General features: G+C 37.8%; 1 protein-coding gene across 3 annotated transcripts in view; it reads left to right on the forward strand.

Annotated features, from left to right (window-relative positions):
- The window catches only part of CFAP20DC (CFAP20 domain containing), a 307,024-nt gene that overhangs the window by 240,939 nt on the left and 45,955 nt on the right, over nucleotides 1-20,130 (forward strand). For all 3 annotated transcript variants that reach the window (XM_007984801.3, XM_007984802.3, XM_073009987.1), the window contains one exon: nucleotides 1,714-1,775. In XM_007984801.3, coding sequence (XP_007982992.1) covers nucleotides 1,714-1,775 — 62 coding nt within the window. The remainder of the gene's footprint in view (nucleotides 1-1,713; nucleotides 1,776-20,130) is intronic.

Below are 20,130 nucleotides of genomic sequence, written 5' to 3' on the forward strand. Positions count from 1 at the left end.
GATGGAAAGGGATCAGTCTGTATAGTCCAAAGTGAGGAGGGGCTGAGTCACAAACAAGATAGGATTCTGTAACTACTTCTATTTTCCAAGGGATGGAGTAAGTCATTTGGAATAGAGGTTTGGGGATGGGTATAAATAGAATTAATAGTATAAAATTAAGAAATGGAAATTCACCTGAATATCAGGACTGTGATGCTTGGAGAGTTATGGAAATGCCTCTGAAAATAAATAGGCAGAAGTCCATTCACTGGAGGCCTGAGTACAGCTGAAATACTGGACGAATACCAATGAATTTGTTATTGGGAGTATTTCTATACCAGTGTGAGTTCGTCCAGAGAACCTGTTAGGCCCTTTGCTTGCTAATTTCTTTTTTGCTGTGAAATAATAAAGCCTAAATCATAGAACCAAATTTCACTTGCAAATCGCTGAAAGTCTTATTTCTCTAGTGAGATCAAATATGTCTTATGACATGTTTTTCCTTCCACTATTCTCCCAGCTGTTGTTTCTTATTACAGAAATGGTGATGCATTGATATTGGTTCAATTACCAAAGTATCTGAGTACATTTAAATTCATGGTGCATAACAGGTAGTCAGGCTAAGTGACTGTGATTATCAGATGGGGTGTTTGATTTAAATTAAAGGAACACTTCCAAGAGATAATTTATAGAGGAAGACAGTTTACTCTGAAGAATTTCCATCACCTACGTCATTAATATTTTGAGACTTATTGTAATGAGAAATATCTAGAAACTAAGGAGTATGAGCTCTGTATATACAGGCACCATGGCTACGTTGTTTTCCTCAGTCAGGGGCCACATTATGGTGGGTGAGAAACCTTTAACACCAACTCCACTGGGTATGGAAGTAGCTAAAGCTCTTTGAATGCAATGTAAACATGTATACCAAACTAAATTGTAATAAAATGAGAACGTTGAAAATGATTTCTTATTAGAAGCATTGTTGCTAACCACATAAATACTTAGAGCTGATGTTCAAACAGAGGACGGAATTTTCTCCCTTTATAGAACAAAGGAAAAAGATCAAGTCCCGTTGGAAGCAAGTGTTTAAGGCTACATGACATATAGTTGTTCAGCTATGTTTTGAAATGTAACTGAAAGGTTTCTTGTGGAGGGAATATTTGAGATTTCACATTTTTGTTAGGTATTGGCATCATTTTTTTCAGCTTATTGATCACTGCTTGAGGTTGTGTTATACACTTGGCGAAAATGACCACCTTGACCTAAGATTTACATGTGTAATTCTCATTAGTGGTAATAGAAATTATCTTTACAAACTTACTAACATTGAGACTAAATATGTTTTCTGTGTGTCTGGGTTTCTGTTATTAATGATACTTGAACTGCAGCATTAGTTCCATGAGATATCTTGTTTGGTTTTGTTTTCCTGTGTCTGAAAATATCAACCAATGCTAACAGCATGAAAATTCCACAAAGAGGAAAATCTCAATAAATGAACTTTAATTACATCATAGATGCTTTGAGGTCCAATGACTGGGCCACTAAAATAATAATAATGATAAATGTGATTTCTCATTCATACCACTCTGCAATTTGCTGGATCTGTAAAATAAACCCATACCCTTCTTGTGGGTTGTGTCCAAGGAAACAGTTACAGTAATGAGAGTGCATGTGAATGTACATGTAAATAGGTTTGTGCTGATTAAACATTCACAAATGTTTTGTCTTTTACAGCCTGTCAGCCAGGGTCACCACTATCAGAAAGAAATGAACCCACCTTCTCCTTCTAACCCCCGGTAAGAATCATTAATAATCTACATGTTTTGTTTTGTTTTTTTAACTTAGAAGATTGTAGATTTTTCTTGGTTTTCTGAAATTGTTTTCCAAAACTTCTGGCTTCTAAACTTATGTTCTTTCAAAGTCCTAGTTCATCTACTTGTCTTCTTTGGACTTTAGAATAGTGGTAACAGTCTACCTAGGTTTAAATATCTACCTTTAACTAGCTGTGAAATTTTGGGTAAGTCATTTGACTCCATGTAATTCAGGCATAAGAATTATTTCATAGAATTTTGGGGAGATTCAAATGAAAAATTCTTAGAACAGTTCTTGGCACATAGCAAGTTCTCACTAAGTGTTAATTTATTCATTACTTTATTTGCATAACTATTTTATTTTAATAGGTGTCTGATGTTTGGTACATTTTAGGCATAAATCTTTTTTATATCATCTGGTGCCTTTAAATTTATCAAGATAGTTTATAAAAGTTCAAATGACCAGTCTCTTTTCATAACTTTAAAAGTTTATAATCTCAAAATTATTTTATTTCAAAAATGTCATTGGTATATGAGTCATTTGTCACTATGGAAAAATCTCGTTATTTTTGGTTCATTGGGAACAAGCAGATCTGAATTTGAGTTTTGAAATACATGTTTTATTATTCTATAACTTTCTGATAAATAAGTATATAAGCTAGTTTATCCATATAAATCAGTATTACCTTATCAGTATTTATCATACACTAGGAAATTATTGAAAAGTCCACATATCTTAAGCCTACCTACAGAGTCTTAGTTACTGTGATGCACTTCATTATCCAAATGCATCTGACCTGTACTGTGGGCTGTCCTGTGGAGGGTGTGTTAACTATTGCATGGTGTCTGAGTTAAGACTCTTTGGTTACACACTACAAAACAGCTTAGCTAGTATTAAAAGACAGAAAGAGATAAGGAGAAAGAGTAAGAAAGGCGGGTTGGCGGATGGTTGTTGAATAAGATACGGGGCTGTATTCTAGAACTCAAAGGCCGCCAGGCCTCAGGAGGGGCCTGAAACTGGAACTAGAAAGGCAAGAGGCAGCCAGGCAGTCTCTTCACTCCATCTCTGCTTGCTTCCTCTGCTCCGTTCGTCTAAAGACCAGCTTTCTCTGCTCCATGGTCCACATATGGCCATTTGACAGCTCTTGAGTTTACATATCACAGTTCAACATACATGTAGAGGCTGACAGACTACGTCTGAACTTCCTTTTTCGAGAGAGAATGTGATTAGTGTAGCTTGGGCCAAGTACCCATTCTGGTCCAGTCAGCAATAAACAATGAACCAAGCCATGTAAAATGAACATGGCTTCCAGGAAACCACGTAAATGGTTTACAGGACTTTTACTGGGACCCAGAATATTCATGACACAGATGAGTAAATGTTCTTTACTGGTAATCTCTTCTAAATGTTTCTATTCTGTACACCGACTCTGGTCATTTGTTCATGTTACCTAGTAGGGTGAATTGTCACTATCATAAATAGATATACTAAAGAGTTTAAAACTGAGATTAGAATTTCAATATATATAAGAAGGTGTTTTAACATTCTTAAAATTAGCTATCTCTTGATAGGTGAACACATCACTAAGAATCTTGCAGCTCATCTAGATTTGCCCAACAAATTATTTTTCTCTATGTATGAGTAAGCTTTCAAGGTAACTGGAAATCCAACTTTGGTCCAAATTATAACAAATTAAGAATTTGGGCCAGACATGGTGGCTCATGCCTATAATCCCAGCACTTTGGGAGACCAAGGCGGATGGATTACCTGAAATCAGGAGTTTGAGACAAGCCTGGCCAACATGGTGAAACCACGCCTCTAATAAAAATACAAAAATTAGTCGGGTGTGGTGGCGTATGCCTATAATTCCAGCTACTCAGGAGGCTGAGGCACAAGAATTGCTTGAACCCAGGAAGCAGAGGTTACAGTGAGCCAAGATGGCACAAGTGCACTCCAGCCTGGGCGACAGAGTGAGACTCTGTCTCAGAAAAAAAAAAAAAAAAGAACTAATTTGTAGTCTGAACAAATGAGAATGATAGTAAGATATGTTAGACAGTGGAGCCGTTTGTTTCAATAAAAGGAGAAAGGGGACCTAATTCTCATAATCTCAGACAAGCCTCTGACCTCTCCAGATCTTTTTAATAATACGAATACCCTCATGTGTAAAAGCAACGACTTGAGTTGCATGCTCTCTGAGGCCAATTCCAACTTTATGATTCTGTGACTTTTACAAGACTCATTATAACCTTTACTTCATAAACCAGTCTCGCCATTGAAGGATCACACTACTTTTATTTCATTGTCCTGTATAGAAAACATACTTTATAAATATTGGATGGATAATTGAATAAATGGATGAATATCTAGATGTGGTAATATGCAACTTTAAATATCTCTTTTACAAATTGATTTCCAAAGATATACTGTCAAGATAGAATATTAAATCATTCACCAGTTAGAGAGCATATCTTATGCAACCAATTAAATGTTCATTTATTTAAGGAAAATTAATTTACATTTCTGCATAATGAAATAAAAAGGCCAAATTCTAAAGCCAAAAATAAAATACCACCAACCCCATTTGCCAGCAAGTTATCTACCCGTTTCCTAAAAACTTATTATGTAACCATTCAGAAAACTTGCAGATTATGTGACTTGCCTCTTGGTTCATAAATTCAGCAGCTTAGGAGAATTGGCAGGAAGGCATTATTGGGCCATAAATACAGAAGATGATAAAATTATGAGGTCAGTATATATCATCATATAAAAATGGAATAAATTGAGTCATGTAATGCATGTAATTTAACTTAAAATTGAAAGCTCTAATTCTTCTTAAGATCTGTATTTATTATATTTCTTACCATTAGTATCCCAATGCTTTGGACCCTAAAATATAGAACTTTAAATTTAAGGGATATTGATAATTAATATGAAAAAATATAAGAAATGAGAAGGTAATTCTCTGAAGTCCACCCTCTTGGATAAACAAGCATCTAACTTGAACCCTTGATTGAAAGTTCTGGTATGGAGGCTCTGAACATTACATAAAAAGCAGGTAGGCTCTTGGTTTCCTGAATTAAGTGTGGCTGTGATTAGAGTAATGCCAACAAGGCAGAGACAGGGTGGTGTGGACAAGCACTTCCACAGAGAAGAAAGCGTGATGGTGACCTCTGGAAAATGTGGTGGCCACATGAGCCTCAGTGAGATATCTGCACGACTCCAGAGACCGAAAATCCTAAGTTTTTTAAATTGCATAGACTAGTGCCCACATATATACATGTTTAGAGAATCACCTTTCAATTAGCTTTATTAATGTAACAGAACAACCAGTACCCCCAGTCTTTCATGCACATTTTTTTTTCCTATTTCTTTCTTTTTTCTTTTTTTTGAAGACAGTCTCACTCTGTCACCTAGGCTGGAATGGAGTGATCACTCATGCACATTTTATTCTGGAAAGACTTTTATTTCTGCAACATAATTATCTTCTTAGTTTTTTGTGTGTAGGATTAAAATAAAGACAATATACAATCTGCAAGGCAGGTAAATTTGGGTTTTAAAGAGTTAGCTCTAGGATGAAAATAGCTAAATCGCTGCATATATTCATATATTGTTTTTCTCACAGTAAAGTCATTCACTTTCACTCATAGGGCAGTGCTTGACATTGGATCAAGGTGGGATGCAACAGTAATCATTTTGCTCAGAAGTTTACAATCTAGGAATTGAAATATATATGGTTCACTTCATCATACCCTTGCGTGTCTAGATTTGCAACAAAGCCATTTCCCCTTATGCTGTTAGGCATGAGGTGATATTTTCCATTATTTTTTCCTAACACACTAACTGATATTTAGGCAGCATATCAGATGCTGGGGCCCTTGCCTCCAGCGTCCACCAAACATTGTCTCTTAGGGCACTGACAGCCTCTATGACAAGGTGCAGAAACGGCTAACATAATCTCACATAATTTAGAGAAGTGTGTGGTAGGAGGAAACAATTTCACACTTCATTCACGTTGAGAAACATTTCCTAGCATGTACACTTGCATGCTGCCAAACAGAGCAAAATGGATGCCGTTTGCAGCCTCAAGTCATTTATTTTAAAATGCCATCTATTGGTTTGTGGGGTTTAGAGCTGTCCCTTAGGCACGTTTATTTAGAAGCTTATACAGACTCTTCAGAATAACGTAAGATATTCCTGCTCAGGAATGAGTTTTATGAAATAAGCTGTGATTACCTTCTGGTTGTCTGTTCATAGGGATGGAGTCAATAACCAGTCTTTCGTTTCAAATGATGATTATACTTGCTATTTTTACAACTCATTGGAAAATTAGGGTGAGGAAGGAATGTAGTCAAAGGCTTTGCAAGGTTCTAAATGTTCGTGGAAATATATAATACACAAAATAAGTCAGAATACTCAAACAGCAAAGAATGGCATGGTTTTCTAAAGTGTTTGCTCAATGATTTATCACTTATCTGTAGTTTTTAAAAATGTCATTGCAGGTTGTGTTAGGGCCTGACTCCTTCGCAGCCTTGCCACATGTTTGTGTGATATAAACATACTTATAACCACAATTATCTGATGAAGCCCTGCAGTCTTTGACAAATGATTAATAACCACTGACCTCAGTTCCCGCTGGCTCAGCCGGCCTGGCCAAGGCAATCCGGTCTGTCATTGTAACCCGTGTGGCTCCTCCGGACTGACAACAGTGGCATCGTGTTTTTTCTTCCTTTCCAATTGTCACGATGCAACCTGATGGGCATCTCTTCTATTGATTCAGATTTTTAGCTTCCCATCACAAAAGAGAGAAAATGCATAAATTAATAAAATTAAGTACAGAACTTTAATGTTCCTCTTCAAATGATTACATTTGGATCATTTTAAAACAAGCAAGTTGAATTTTTAACAAATAGTCCTCCTTCAAACCAAGATGTGACAGAGGACTTCTTTATTAACTAAGCAAACATTTTGTTTCTCAAAACACAGTGTTATTGCTGTTTCCTATTATCCAGATTTTTGCATTAAATCATAATGATTTGATTATGAAACCGAAGGCATCAGTTGTTGTTTTTATCATTTCTCTTGTTGGTTTCATGTAGGAAAAGATTCAGTACCTCTTCTTTCATAATCCCATTCCCACAGATTTCACAACTGCTCTTTTGAGGGCCCTGATGAGGACTGATGACCTGTCAGGCTGTTCACGAAGTTCCTCTAAGGCAGGATGCTCTCTCTGTCTCTCTCTCTCTCTCTCTCTTTCTTATTCCCCAGCCCCACCCCACCCCACCCCAGTGTTATTCAGCACATGCCTGTCAAGGGCAGGAGTTTCTTAGTATTTGAGTTGATGGAGGATGTGAGCAAGTGAGTAGGTATACACCTGGACACCATGGAAAATGAAAATCTTCATCCTAAATGTTAACCAGTTAAATTTCAGATTTTTTTTCTGTGTCTCTGCAAGAATTGCCCTTTCCTTTCTTGGAAATAGGAGGACAATGATATTGTTTCTTTCATAACCAGATAGAATCGTGTTTTGATGAGAGGCCCTGGTTTAGACAGAGTTTAAATCTGATTTTCATGCACGTACCACTCCCTGCTGACTCAAAGATCCATAGGCACTGGTAACCTTTGGAATGGCCCTAGTCTTTAAGACATAATAATTAATAATCGTTTCTAATATTCCTATATTCCAATGAGTCTCAAATTTATATCTCCAGGCTTGACCCTCCCTGAATTCCAAACTGATCTATGTAGCTGCCATCATACCTAAAATCCAGCCATTGAAAAGGTAACTTGATTTTCTTCTGCAAATCTTTCTTCACTTTTCTCCATCTCAGAAAATGCCATCATCATCCCTCCCCACCTTTGCTTAAGCCAGAAACCAAGGGTGATCCCTGTTCTGTCTCTCTGGATCCACCCAAATGTCCAGACTCAGCAAGTGTTCCCTTCAAACATAGTATATGCCAAATCCAGCCTCTTTTCTCTGTTTTCCCTGCTATAGTCTGAGTGCAGGTTGCCATCATCTCTCACCTGGGCAAATGCCATAAACCTCCAAACCTACCTTCTCTGCTTCTCAGGCCTCTCTAGACTTTTCTCTGCTTAGCAACCAAGTGGTACTGACAGGCCTCAATCAGACGCAGGCATTGCTCCATGTAAAACTTCCCAGTGGTTTCCCATTGCCATTGGGACCAAATTATGCTTACTCTGGCTTTTGGGGCCCTGGAAGCCCATCTCTGGGATGGTGTTTCACACCACTGAGCACCTTGCTCACTCTCTACTGGTTCCTCTCTTTTGCTCTGATACTCCAGGCTTGGTCTCCAATTAGGAGCGCTGCCTGGATGGAGTTCTTTTACCCGAGGCTGCTTCCCAGCTGCCTCTTCCTATCAGTAGGGTCTCCACCTAAATAAACATCCTCTCCTCAGGAGGCCCTTTCTTAGCGTCCACCCTAAAATAGCTCCTCAGTCACCTTTAGCACATTATCTTTTTTGTTTTCATCACATTATTCCACTAACTGATATTTCCTTATTTGTCTGTTTTCTACACACACACATGCACACGCGCACACACACACACACACACTGCTCCTTCTCGAATGCTGAAATATAAACTGCATACGTGTGAAAATCTTATCTCACTTGTTCTATGTCTCCCTAGTTTCAAGGGATACACTTGCCAAGCACATAGGGGACACATTAAAATATAGGTGTCGAATTCAGTGAATCTCACCACTGAAAAATGAACTCCCCTCATCTCTCTACACTAGCTACATCACTGTGTATTCCAACTAGCTGGAACCGATGAACACCTGTATACTTCTCTCCCTTAAGGGTCTCTGGTACTGGGCCCTATTCCTGTGTATAATAAATGAAACCTTTTTCATGAGTTTGTTTTAAATGATCCCTTAAAAGATATCCCAAAGATAAAGTATCTGATATCATTTTACACCTTTAAATAGAGACGGTTTTCTAAAATTGAATGAGTATGTTCACCCTGTATTCTTACTGGCAGTTGCTTCTTTGTATGGGCCTATTCACACCTATTTTATGGAGTCAAAGTACCACTTGCTAGAAATCTGGTTGGGTTGCCACTGCTGCAGAAGGTGTACTCGGTCCTCACCAGGCTAACAGCATCTGGGTAAGCAAATAGAAAAAAAGAAAACCATTATTTATATGCATACACATACATATATACACATTATATATATACATACAGGCATACCTCAGAGATATTGCAGGTTCAGTTTCAGACAACCACAACAAAGCAAAAATCACAAGAATTTTCAACTTCCCAGTGCATATAAAAGTTACATTCCTGTAGTCCCAGGTACTCGGGAGACTGAGGCAGGAGAATGGCATGAACTGGGAGGCGGAGCTTGCAGTGAGCTGAGTCATGCCACTGCACTCCAGCCTGGGTGACAGAGCAAGACTCTGTCTCAAACAAAAAAAAAAAGAAAAAAAAAGTTATGTTACTGTTCTTTAGTCTATTAAGTGTGCAATAGCATTATGCCTAAAAAGAACAATGTACATGCCTTAATTTGAAAATACTTTACTGCTAAAAACTGCTAACAGTCACTGAGCCTTCAATAGGTCATAATCTTTTTGCTGGTGAAGGGTCTTGTCTGGATGTTGATGGCTGCTAAATGATCAGGGTGGTTGTTGCTGAAGGTTGGGGTGGCTCTGGCAGTTTCTTAAAGTGAGACAACAATGAAGTTTGCCACATCATTGGACTCTTCCTTTCATGAAAGACTCCTCTGTAGCATGCAATGCTGTTTGAAGGTGTTTTACCCACAGTAGAACTTCTTTCAAAATTGGAGTTAATATTGCCCAACCCTGCTGCTTTATCAACTCAATGTATGTCATATTCCAAATACTTTGTTGTCTTTACAACTAGTGTTCACCTTGTCATCACCAGTTGTTTCATCTCAAGAAACCACTTTCTTTGCTTACCATAAGAAGCAATTCCTCATCTATTCATGTTTGATCATAAGATTACAGCAATTCAGCCACATCCTCGAGCTTTACTTCTAACTCTAGTTGTCTTGCTTTTTCTACCACATCTGTAGTTCCTTCTGACACTGAAGTCTTGAACCCCTCAAAGTCAGCTATGATGGTTGGAACTGACTTCTCCCAAACTTCTGTTCTGTTTATATTTTGACCTCCTCCCATGAATCCTGCATGTTTTTAATGGCATCTGGAATGGTCAATTCTTTGCAGAAAGTTTTCAATTTACTTTGCCCAGATTTATCAGAGGAATCAGTACCTATGGCAGCCATAGCCTTACAAAATATATTTCTTAAGTAATAAGGCTTGAAAATTAAAATTACTCCTTGATCCATGAGCTGCAGGATAGATGTTGTGTTAACTGGCATGAAAACAACATTCATCTCCTTGTACGTCTTCATTGGAGCTCTTGGGTCACCAGGTGCATTGTCAATGAGCAGTAATCTTTTCAAAGGAGTCTTTTTTTCTGAGCAGTAGATCTCAGTAGTGGGCTCAAGATATTCAGTAAACTATGCTATAAGCAGATGTGCCTTCATCCAGGCTTTGTTGGTCCTTTCATACAACACAGGCAGAGTAGGATTTATTAACAGCATCATTCTTAAGAGCCCTGGTATTTTAGGAATAGTCAATGACCATTGGCTTAAACTTAAAGTCGCCAGCTGCATTCACCCCTAACAATGGAGTCAGCCTGTCCTTTGAAGCTTTGAAGCCAGGCATTGACTTCTCCTCTAATAATGGAAGTCCTATATGTCATCTTCTTCCAATAGAAGACTGTTTTGCCTACATTGAAAATCTGTTGTTTAGTGTAGTCACTTTCATCAATGATTGTAGCTAGATCTCCTGGATAACTTGCTGCAGCTTCTACATCAGTACTTGTTGCTTCACCTTGCATTTTTATATTACAGAGATGGCTTCTTTCCTTATACCTCATGAACCAACTTCTGCTAACTCAAAACTTTTATTCTCCAGCTTCCTCACCTCTCTCAATCTTCAAAGAGTTGAAGAGAGTTAGGACCTTGTTCTGGATTAGGCTTTGGCTTAAGGGAATGTTGTGGCTGGTTTGATCTTCCATCCAAACCACTCAAACTTTCTCCATATCAGCAATTAAAGCTATTTCACTTTCTTACCATTTGTGTGTTCTATGCAGTAGTACTTCGAATTTGCTTCGAGAACTTTTCCTTTGCATTCCCATCTCAGCTTTTGATGCTAGAGGCCTAGCTTTCAGTCTATCTTGGCTTTAGACATGCTTTCCTCGCTAAGCTTAACCATTTCTAGCTTTTGATTGAAAGTGAGAGATTCATGACTCTTCCTTTCACTTGAACACTCAGAGTCCACTGTAGGGTTATGACCAATAATTGGCCTAATTTCAATATTGCTGTGCCTCAGGGAATAGGTAGGCCCAAGGAGGGAGAGAGAGATGGGATGAATGGTTGGTCAAATGGAATAAGTCAGAATACACACCGCATTTATTAAATTTGCCTTCTTATATGGGAATGGTTCCTGGTGTCCCAAAACAATTTAATAGTAACATCAAAGATCACTGTCACAAATCACCATAACAGATAGAACAGTAATGAAAAAAATTGAAATACTGAGAGAATTTCCAGAATGTGGCACAGAGATACAAAGTGAGTCTATGCTGTTGGATAAATGACACTGATAGACTCGCTCAACACAGGTTGCCATAAACCTTCAATTTATAAGAACTCAGCATCTGTGAAGAACAATATAGCAAAACACAATAAAACAAGACATGCCTGTGCGTGTGTATGTGTATGTGTCTCAAGAGCTAGAGAGAGAGAGAACCTGAAGCTGTGGTGCTGGTGCTTTGTCAAATTTAAGTGACTCCCTACCCCTTCTGCTCCTGGAGAGGTCCTTAGTCAACTGCTCTACCTTTAAAATAGACGTTTAAAGCACTTGATACAAAAAGCATCCAGCTGGGCCTCTTTCCTTCCCGATCCACAGCAGAGGCAAGACCTCAGAATGGCTTTTCTAACCTCTTGAACCCTGCCTGCCCCAGAGAAAGCCTCAGTTAAGGGCACCCCTAGTAGCAAACTGAATCCCTCGAGAATCATCCTGCTTTCCACCTCTGACCACTCTTAACCCTGGACCACACCTTGCACAACTCCAGGGGCCACTATTCCCATGGGTTCCAGGAGACCCAGCAACTCACCAGCAGTACAATGTGAGTGGACAGTGCTGGGCAGCTGGTGGTCCCCTGACCCATCACTCCTCCTCCGTCCTCTGCTGTTGGCACTTGTTGACCTGCCAAGCCCACTTTCAGTCCTGGTTCTGATTATTTTTTCTACCTAAGTGAGTTTGCTCAAATTGTTTCCCTGGTCCAGTTACACTGACCCAGACTCCAACTAGCCATCACAACAAATGTCTCGGTCCCCACCCCTGCCCACCTGCCCAAGATTTATTTGTCTTCACTCGCTTCATGTTCATGTCTGGACCCACCTGCCTGAGCATCAGCTAACCCCACCCTCCAGTTTTCTTAGTTGAGACACCTGCCTCCTGTCTGACCAGGTCTCTTTTGGGCCACTGGGACTCAGTACTTCCACCTGAGTTCCCTAGTTTTCCCTTTGTACTCCATGAAAGAATCTAAAGGCATTAGAACTAGGAAATACTAATTAATTTTCAGTTATTGTCATGTTTTCCAAAATTATAAACTCATGAAACCTATTCCCATAGGAGTTTCAGAACAATAGATCACATCTTCTCCCCTCACCTCCCAAAGGCTTCCAGACAGATACCTGAGGAATCTTGGCTTTTGCTATTACTTCTGCTTTTTCTACGTTTTCCTTTTTGGAGACAGGATCTCACTCTGTCACCCAGGCCAAAGTGCAGTGGCACAATCATGGGTCACTGCAGCCTCGGCCTCCCGGGCTCAGGTAACTCTCCCACCCCAGCCTCCCGTGTAGCTGGGACCACAAGCACAAGCCAAGTTAATTTTTTGTAGAAATGGAGTCTTGCCATGTTGCCCAAGCTGGTCTCGTACTCCTGGGCTCAAGCAACCCTCCCTCACCTTGGCCTCCCAAAGGACTGGGTTACAGACCTGAGCCACATACCTGGCAGAATCTTGACATCTTTAACCAGTGGAGAGTGGGGCTCCTGAGATTACTGAGGCCTCCCCAGCAATTGTTATCCATCCAGATGCTAAACTCAGATTACCTTTGGCCCACAACCCAGTTAAAGAAGGTAATTACCAAAGCAATTATTTACCATTTTAATGTTTTACAGTTTCAGCTTTTAATTAAAAGATTCAGCTTCCCCCTCAAGAGTAATGAGAACCTTTAAAAAAAAAAAATATAGAAGTACTAATTCTAGTTTATAACAATCACCTCCATTCTGTCTGGGGGTGGGGAGGGAATGCAAGTTGAGGTGTAGGAGAATAAGATGAACCTTAAAAATGGAAGGCCGTAATTATTGTTAAATGGCTACAGCCAGTCACATCCGTAGACTTATGATCTCATTATTCATTTTGTAATCTAATGCAGAATAGCTTCCCTGTCGTTTAAACAGGGAACCCCTACAGCATAAAATGATTCACAGAGTATTGTATCTCATACTTTCCGCAATGCTCAATGAGTATTTTTTTAGTACCTACCATGTGACTTTAATGAGCTTGTGGCCTTCCAGCAGAGCCAGGTCCACACTGCATGTCATTAGGCAGTGGGTGAGCATTTTCGGAACAGTGCCAAGGAGAGGTGGAGCATCTACTGAGCCTGGCTCAGGAGAAATCACTGCTTTTCCAGAAGTGTGCCCACTCGCAGACTCTGCTTTTGTTGCCAGTTGGTTACTTCTTCCCTGTAATTTTTTTGTTTCTCTTGTTAATGAAAAACATTACATTTTGAAATTGATTAAAGTTAAAACACGTAATTTTTCACTCTAGCAATGCATTATGTTTACCAGCATTCACAGCTTCATATTATGCTATTCATTACCATATAAAAACCCACTCAGTATAATAAATACCATAGAAGTCAAACGTCCAGGCTGTTTAAGATGACTTGAAGAAAAAATGGCAAACAACTTTTAGTGTATTTGACTGAATTAACACTATCATTATTGTTCTGTTGACTCTTTCTTGTCCATTGATTTTTAAAAGCCTTTAGCTCCTTTGCCATCCATTAAGACAAATCAGATGCAATTTGGTGCTCAGGACAAGAAAATGCTGTTGGATGTTGGGTGTAGGCATGCAAAAAAAAACTATGTTCTGAAACAAGACTGGTTAGAAGGCAGCTTTCCACATTTTGAGGTAGACAACTTATTTGCTTTTGACTTTTGAGGTTAACAACAGTAGTGACCTTTGAATTACTGTGTGGACACTGGCTCAGTAACAAGCGAGGCCAAATGGCAATTTGTAGATGATGTACTTTGTTATCGATTATTTATGATGAAAGTAAGTGAGTTAGAATTGTACATACTCTCATATTTTTCAGTCTTTGATTCTCTTTATTTGCAGAACTAATAGGCTGAAAAGCAACTGTAATCTGTTGCAAGACAGAAAGAGTAAAATATTTTCTGTTGAATTAGTAGTGAACAGTTTTAAAGCAGTAGAACCATTTGTATTATCAAAATAGCAATGAACAAGAAACCTGAGATATGGCCTGGTCTGATCTCAATACTATGATAAAATGAAAGTCTCAGCTTAAGTAAAAGTACAGTATAGCTTTCAATTAAGCAGTGACATTTATGCTAATTAAACTACATTTTTTGGGGGGGCAGCTCATCTCTAAACTACCAAAGGAGTATCTTTTCCTTTACACCTTAGTAAGAGTTGAGGGTAGGGGGTGAAAATCTATACATTGGCCACTAATACTGAAAGAAAATTCCATTATGATCAGTGTTTTGACTTGGTGAAGGATGCACTTTGTTTTTTGGGGTTTTTTTTTTTTTTTTTTTTTTTTTTGCCATCTGCCCTCTTCCTACCTTTTCAACAACACTCCTATTGAAACCTGAAATTGCCTTCATTTTGGAAATACTGCTAATTCACATTAGAAGTCCAGAAAAATTTTAGCTTCTTTTGCTGGAATAACAGAAGAAATGGGAAGCAAACAAGAACAACCAGTCATGTGACATTCTCTAAATTTGCTTGTGAATTTCTAAATTTCAGTACTAGCAAAAAAGAAAGTTGCAGCAAGGCATACAGTAAGTGAAGATATTATGTATTAAGAAAGGAATGAATCTGTCACTTTGACGGATTGTGAGGCGAAGAGTAGATTAACAGATTACTCATAGTCAGAAGGCAGCTTGGTGTGAAAAATGTGTAGGAAATGATAAGTGCGGGTTTGTGCTGATTTAATGATATTTTTAAACTACAATAACACTCTGGTAGTATAATATAATAAAGCACTTGGCTTGCATTTTTGTAAATCATCAACATATTTCCAGTTTGACCTTAAAAACATTTTGGGCCATTCTCTATTAAAATATGTAGCTTTCAAATTAGAAAAAGGTACCATCTATTATAAAATACCACAGCAATGCCCTTACAGGAAACATCATTGGCTTTTAAAATCAGTTCTTCTCTAAACTAGCATTTGCAATATAAATTTTAATTACGTTTTTAGCATACCAACACCACATGTACTTTTTCTTCAAGCATTTAAATCACTTACAACAAGAATTTATCTTCTAACAGCCATTTCCGGTGAAATGCTTCAAAGATGCCACTGATTTGCCTTTATATTTTCATTGTCAGTTTTTAGTTTTGTAGTTGAGCTCATAGAGTATTTATAAATAAAACAACTATATTTTCTCACACATAGTGGATAAAAGTAGTTCAAATTTCAATTGAGTACTCTGAGAGTCTCTGCAAGAAATAAGATGAATTTCTTATTTTATTTGGTATTATTACAAATATTTATCAGAAAGTAAAACTTTTTAAGAGGTTTCTCTTTTTATATAAATAAAATAGAAATTTTAATAGCACACTTGTAGTTAATTTGACAGTGATGGACTTGCCTTGCCAAGGATTTTTGGAATAAAATTTCTATGAAGCATTGAAATAGTTTTTATTCTAATATCTTAATATTCAAAACCTAATGTAAGGCTTGGGTTGTTTAGTATTCTTTTCTCCCAGTTCACCAATAATGGCTTTACTTAAGTAGGTACAATGAAACTTGGAGTAAAATATTGCATTTACCATCTAAACATTTGTATCTAGCCCAAATGCAAATAAATATACTACTTTGGCATGTTCAGGGCTTGAATCCCAGACATGACTATGATTCAAGTTATATTTTACATATACAGTGAAGAACTTTACCAGAATTCAGCATGTTTTCTACATTTCCTCTCTTCTAACATTCTCTCAACTTGGGGTAAATAAACAATGTGAATAGTCGGTACTCTTGGTAGAAATTCTGAAATGTATATAGCAAAAGTTGTTTGCATGTTTTCTGACTTCCTTGAAGATTTATTGTCTATAGTAGTTACTGACACTGTTTCCCAAATATTCCCAGCTCTCCAGATTTCAAATACATGGTTGTATTGCACTTCTAGGTTTCCTTGTTTTGGGGTGGAGCCAACTAACTCAACTAGTTCTAGCCAACTAGTTGAGCATAAGGGCCTGTGTTACTACTTGGCAAGAACATTTAAATTGTAGGTATGAAACCTTCCAGATTATCTTTTCCTCTGACACTGTTACCAGAAACATTCAAGATGACAGTGGTTCGGTCAGCCCAGTCACTTAATGACTGTGACAAACAGAGTCCCCATACTGATCTGTTATAAAAACTTAACATGAGCAAGAAATTAACATTTGTTGTTTTTAAGGCACTGAGATTTCAGGGTTTTTTGTTATCAAGCATAACGTACCCTTATTCTGACTGACACAGTTACTAATTTTGACATTGAATATATGTTGTCATTGGAAATATGGTATTTCATATATTTTCATATTTGAATGTTAAAAATTGGTTAAACTATTCAGCTCAGTATGAGATTAATTGACTTCTAGTAGAATAAAGGGTTTCATGAGGTGGTATAATGCACTAGTTTAAAAAACTGTCTCTGGAATCAAAAGGATGGGTTTATATCCTTATGACATTAGTTAACCTCTCCAAGCCCCAATTAAGTTATCTAAAGATAGGGATTGTATTTTACTACCCACCTTAAAGTGTTATTGCAAAGATTAAATGAAATAATACTCATAACATGTTTTGCATAGGGCCTGGCATATGTATTTTTATTAAGTGGTAGAAAGTGATGATAGTATTGGTAAGGATATTAATAGTAATATTATGAATAATTTTTCAAAAAACAATCATACTTTAACAGAATCAGAGAATCTTAAAGGGTTTGATGAGATCAGGGAGATGATTTAACCAGCATCTCTTCAAACTTTACACATCTCTGCCAGGGAAGCAGACTCAGTGCAGCAGAAGACAGCCTGGACTATTGCTATAGCCTTCTAAGTAGCCTCCATGCATCCACGTGTCCTTTTCACCACTACTTCTCTCCTTCTCTCCCGCTCTTCTGCTCTTCTGTTCATTTGCTCATGGAACCTGGGGTTTGGGGTTTATATGGGTACATGATAGGGGACGTGGCAGGCCAAATGGCAACTTTTGGGCAAGAAAACAGGAATGCCTGTTCCCATTTAAGGCCACGGGTTTCCAGGCCTTTGCCAGGGAACTACCCTCTTCTACCCAGTATTTCCCTGTCTCCTGTCCATATCAAAGCTACACAACTGAGAATAAATACATATTGTATGATTCCATTCATATGGAATTCAAAAACGGACAAACTGAGCCATGGTGTTAGAAGTCACTAGGCTCACTTGTAGGGAGAAGAGAGTGTAATGATTAGAAAAAGGAGGAAGGGAAGCTTTTACCTCTTGACCCAGGTGGTGGTTATGGCTCACTGTAGGATCATTCATTGAGCCATACGGCTATGATTTTTGCATTTTTCTATGTTTATTACACATCAATATTAATAAGAATAATTAGCATAATTATTAATAAGGATAATTGGTATAATTCTTAGTCTAAAATAGTCAGTTTGCTCCTTCTGATATTTTAATGTTTCTATATCTTTCTACCTTTTTTATAATTTATATAAGCTTTCTGTAGAATGAGACTATATTTAAGTGGAATAACAGCTCAGCAACACCATGAATAATTATGATGGTGGTAGCCTGGTGATTTGAAAAAATTATTGCCTTCCTGGGAAGCGTAATTTACTCACAATAATGGTCCAATCAACAAAATAGTTTTTATTATTTCCTCCCAATGTTTTTAAAATAGCATTTTACCATCATATCTGTTCAAAAGTCCATTTATCACCCATATCAGTGTTTAATCACAATATTTTTCATTAACTGAAATGTTACAATTAACACACCCTGAAAATGTTGGGAAATAAATCTAGGCAACTAAAGATCCTGTCAACTTGCTCCAGTTCCTTATTTTCTCATGCAGTCAGCCAACACTGGGGGAAATTGAATTGTCATTCACCTCACAGAGTCTTTTTAGCATATCATTGTTTTATTTGACTTCTGAACAGAAAGGTATAACAAAACTTTGAAAAGAAAATGGAAATCAGTATATAAATGAGGTATCTGATAATCTGACACAATAATGAAAATGATACCTAGTAGTTAGTTATTCTTTACAAAAGCCCAGAGAGCTAAATTAATGCACTAAATTAAATCCAACCTACTCTTTCTGCACCATTAAGTTCCATCATTCCACAGAAAGATTTAGATGGTTTTATTTTGTATTCTAATTTTAAGGCAATTATTCTCTCCTTAAAGTTAGAAAAGGCTGCAAAGTTTTTTGCTCTTGATTTGCTAATGACTTTGTTACAAAGCATTTAACCTACAGTTGCCTTATAACTCTCTAAAAGGTGTTATATAAAGTTGCTTGGAAGTGAACTTTTTTCTGTAATTTTAAACAATAATAACTACTAATGCTATTATTGGGTGGTAAGTTTTACTGTGTGGCACTGTATGGAGTTTACTCATTTTATGTTACAGTTGACCCTTGAACAACATGGGTTTGAGCTGTATGGGTTCACTTACAGATTATGATACAAATTTTTTCCAACCCATTTTTCAGAACGTGGGTTCTGCATGGCCAACTTGAGGATTTTAGTACATGTGGGGAGGAGGAAATGAAACCTAATCCCTGCTCCTACTGAGGGATGACTGTAGTTTATTTAATCCCTGCCACACCCCAGTAGGATCAGTTCTCTTATTCCCATATTCCAGATGTGGAAACAGAGACACAGAGTTTGGCTCAAAGGTCGCAAGGCTAAAAGGAAGTTTAAGCTGAGATTAAAAACTGTGCAATTTATATACTAGATTAGTGCCCTAAATGTGTGTCTAATATACAGTTCCACATTGGATTGTCAAGGTGTTTTCCACTGTGGTGGTGGTAGTCATTGCTGTTACTACAATCCCAGCCTAGCCACGTGTTCATCCAGACATGCAGCATGGGAATATGTTAGCGTCCCATTTTGTGACCAGCCAAGTCTTGCTGAGATTTAGGAAAGTCATGCTAGAAGTTGAGGTGATAATTTAAAGGTAAGAAATTGTTCTCGTTGATTTGCTCCCCGTTACTTCTCATACAGTGATGTCCACATTAGAAGCTCAAAAATGTCTGTGGATTCTCACCTATAGGATTTCCCTGGTAACCATGGTTTAAATGTGAATTTAATTTGTTCATCTGAGGGGCCCATTATATTAGAAACATCCATCTCCAATAGACAGCCCCAAACTGACCATGCTGTGGTTCGCTTTCTCACTGAGTGCTCAGAATCTGTCTGTATGCAATGAGTTGGAGTTTCGTTTTGTTTTGTTTTGTTTTTTAGGGTTTTCTTCCTCTTTCTTTTTTTTTTTTTTTTTTCCTTTTTTTTTTTTTAAATTATACTTCAAGTTCTGGGATACATGTGCAGAACGTGCAGGTTTGTTGCATAGGTATACACATGCCGTGGTGGTCTGCTGCACCTATCAACCCATCATCTACATTAGGTATTTCTCCCAGTGCTATCCCTCCCCTAGCCCCCTACTGACAGGCCCCCATGTGTGATGTTCCCCTCTCTGTGTCTGTATGTTCTCATTGTTGAACTCCCACTTATGAGTGAGAACATGCAGTGTTTGGTTTCCTGTTCTTTTGTTAATTTGCTGAGAATGATGGTTTCCAGCTTCATCCATGTCCCTGCAAAGGACATGAACTCATCCATTTTTATGGCTGCATAGTATTCCATGGTGTATATGTGCCACATTTTCTTTATCCAATCTATCATTGATGGACATTTGAGTTGGTTCCAAGTCTTTGCTATTGTAAATAGTGCTGCAATAAACATACGTGTGCATGTGTCTTTATAGTAGAATGATTTA

Source organism: Chlorocebus sabaeus, chromosome 22 (assembly GCF_047675955.1).
Source record: "Chlorocebus sabaeus isolate Y175 chromosome 22, mChlSab1.0.hap1, whole genome shotgun sequence".
NCBI lineage: Eukaryota > Metazoa > Chordata > Mammalia > Primates > Cercopithecidae > Chlorocebus > Chlorocebus sabaeus.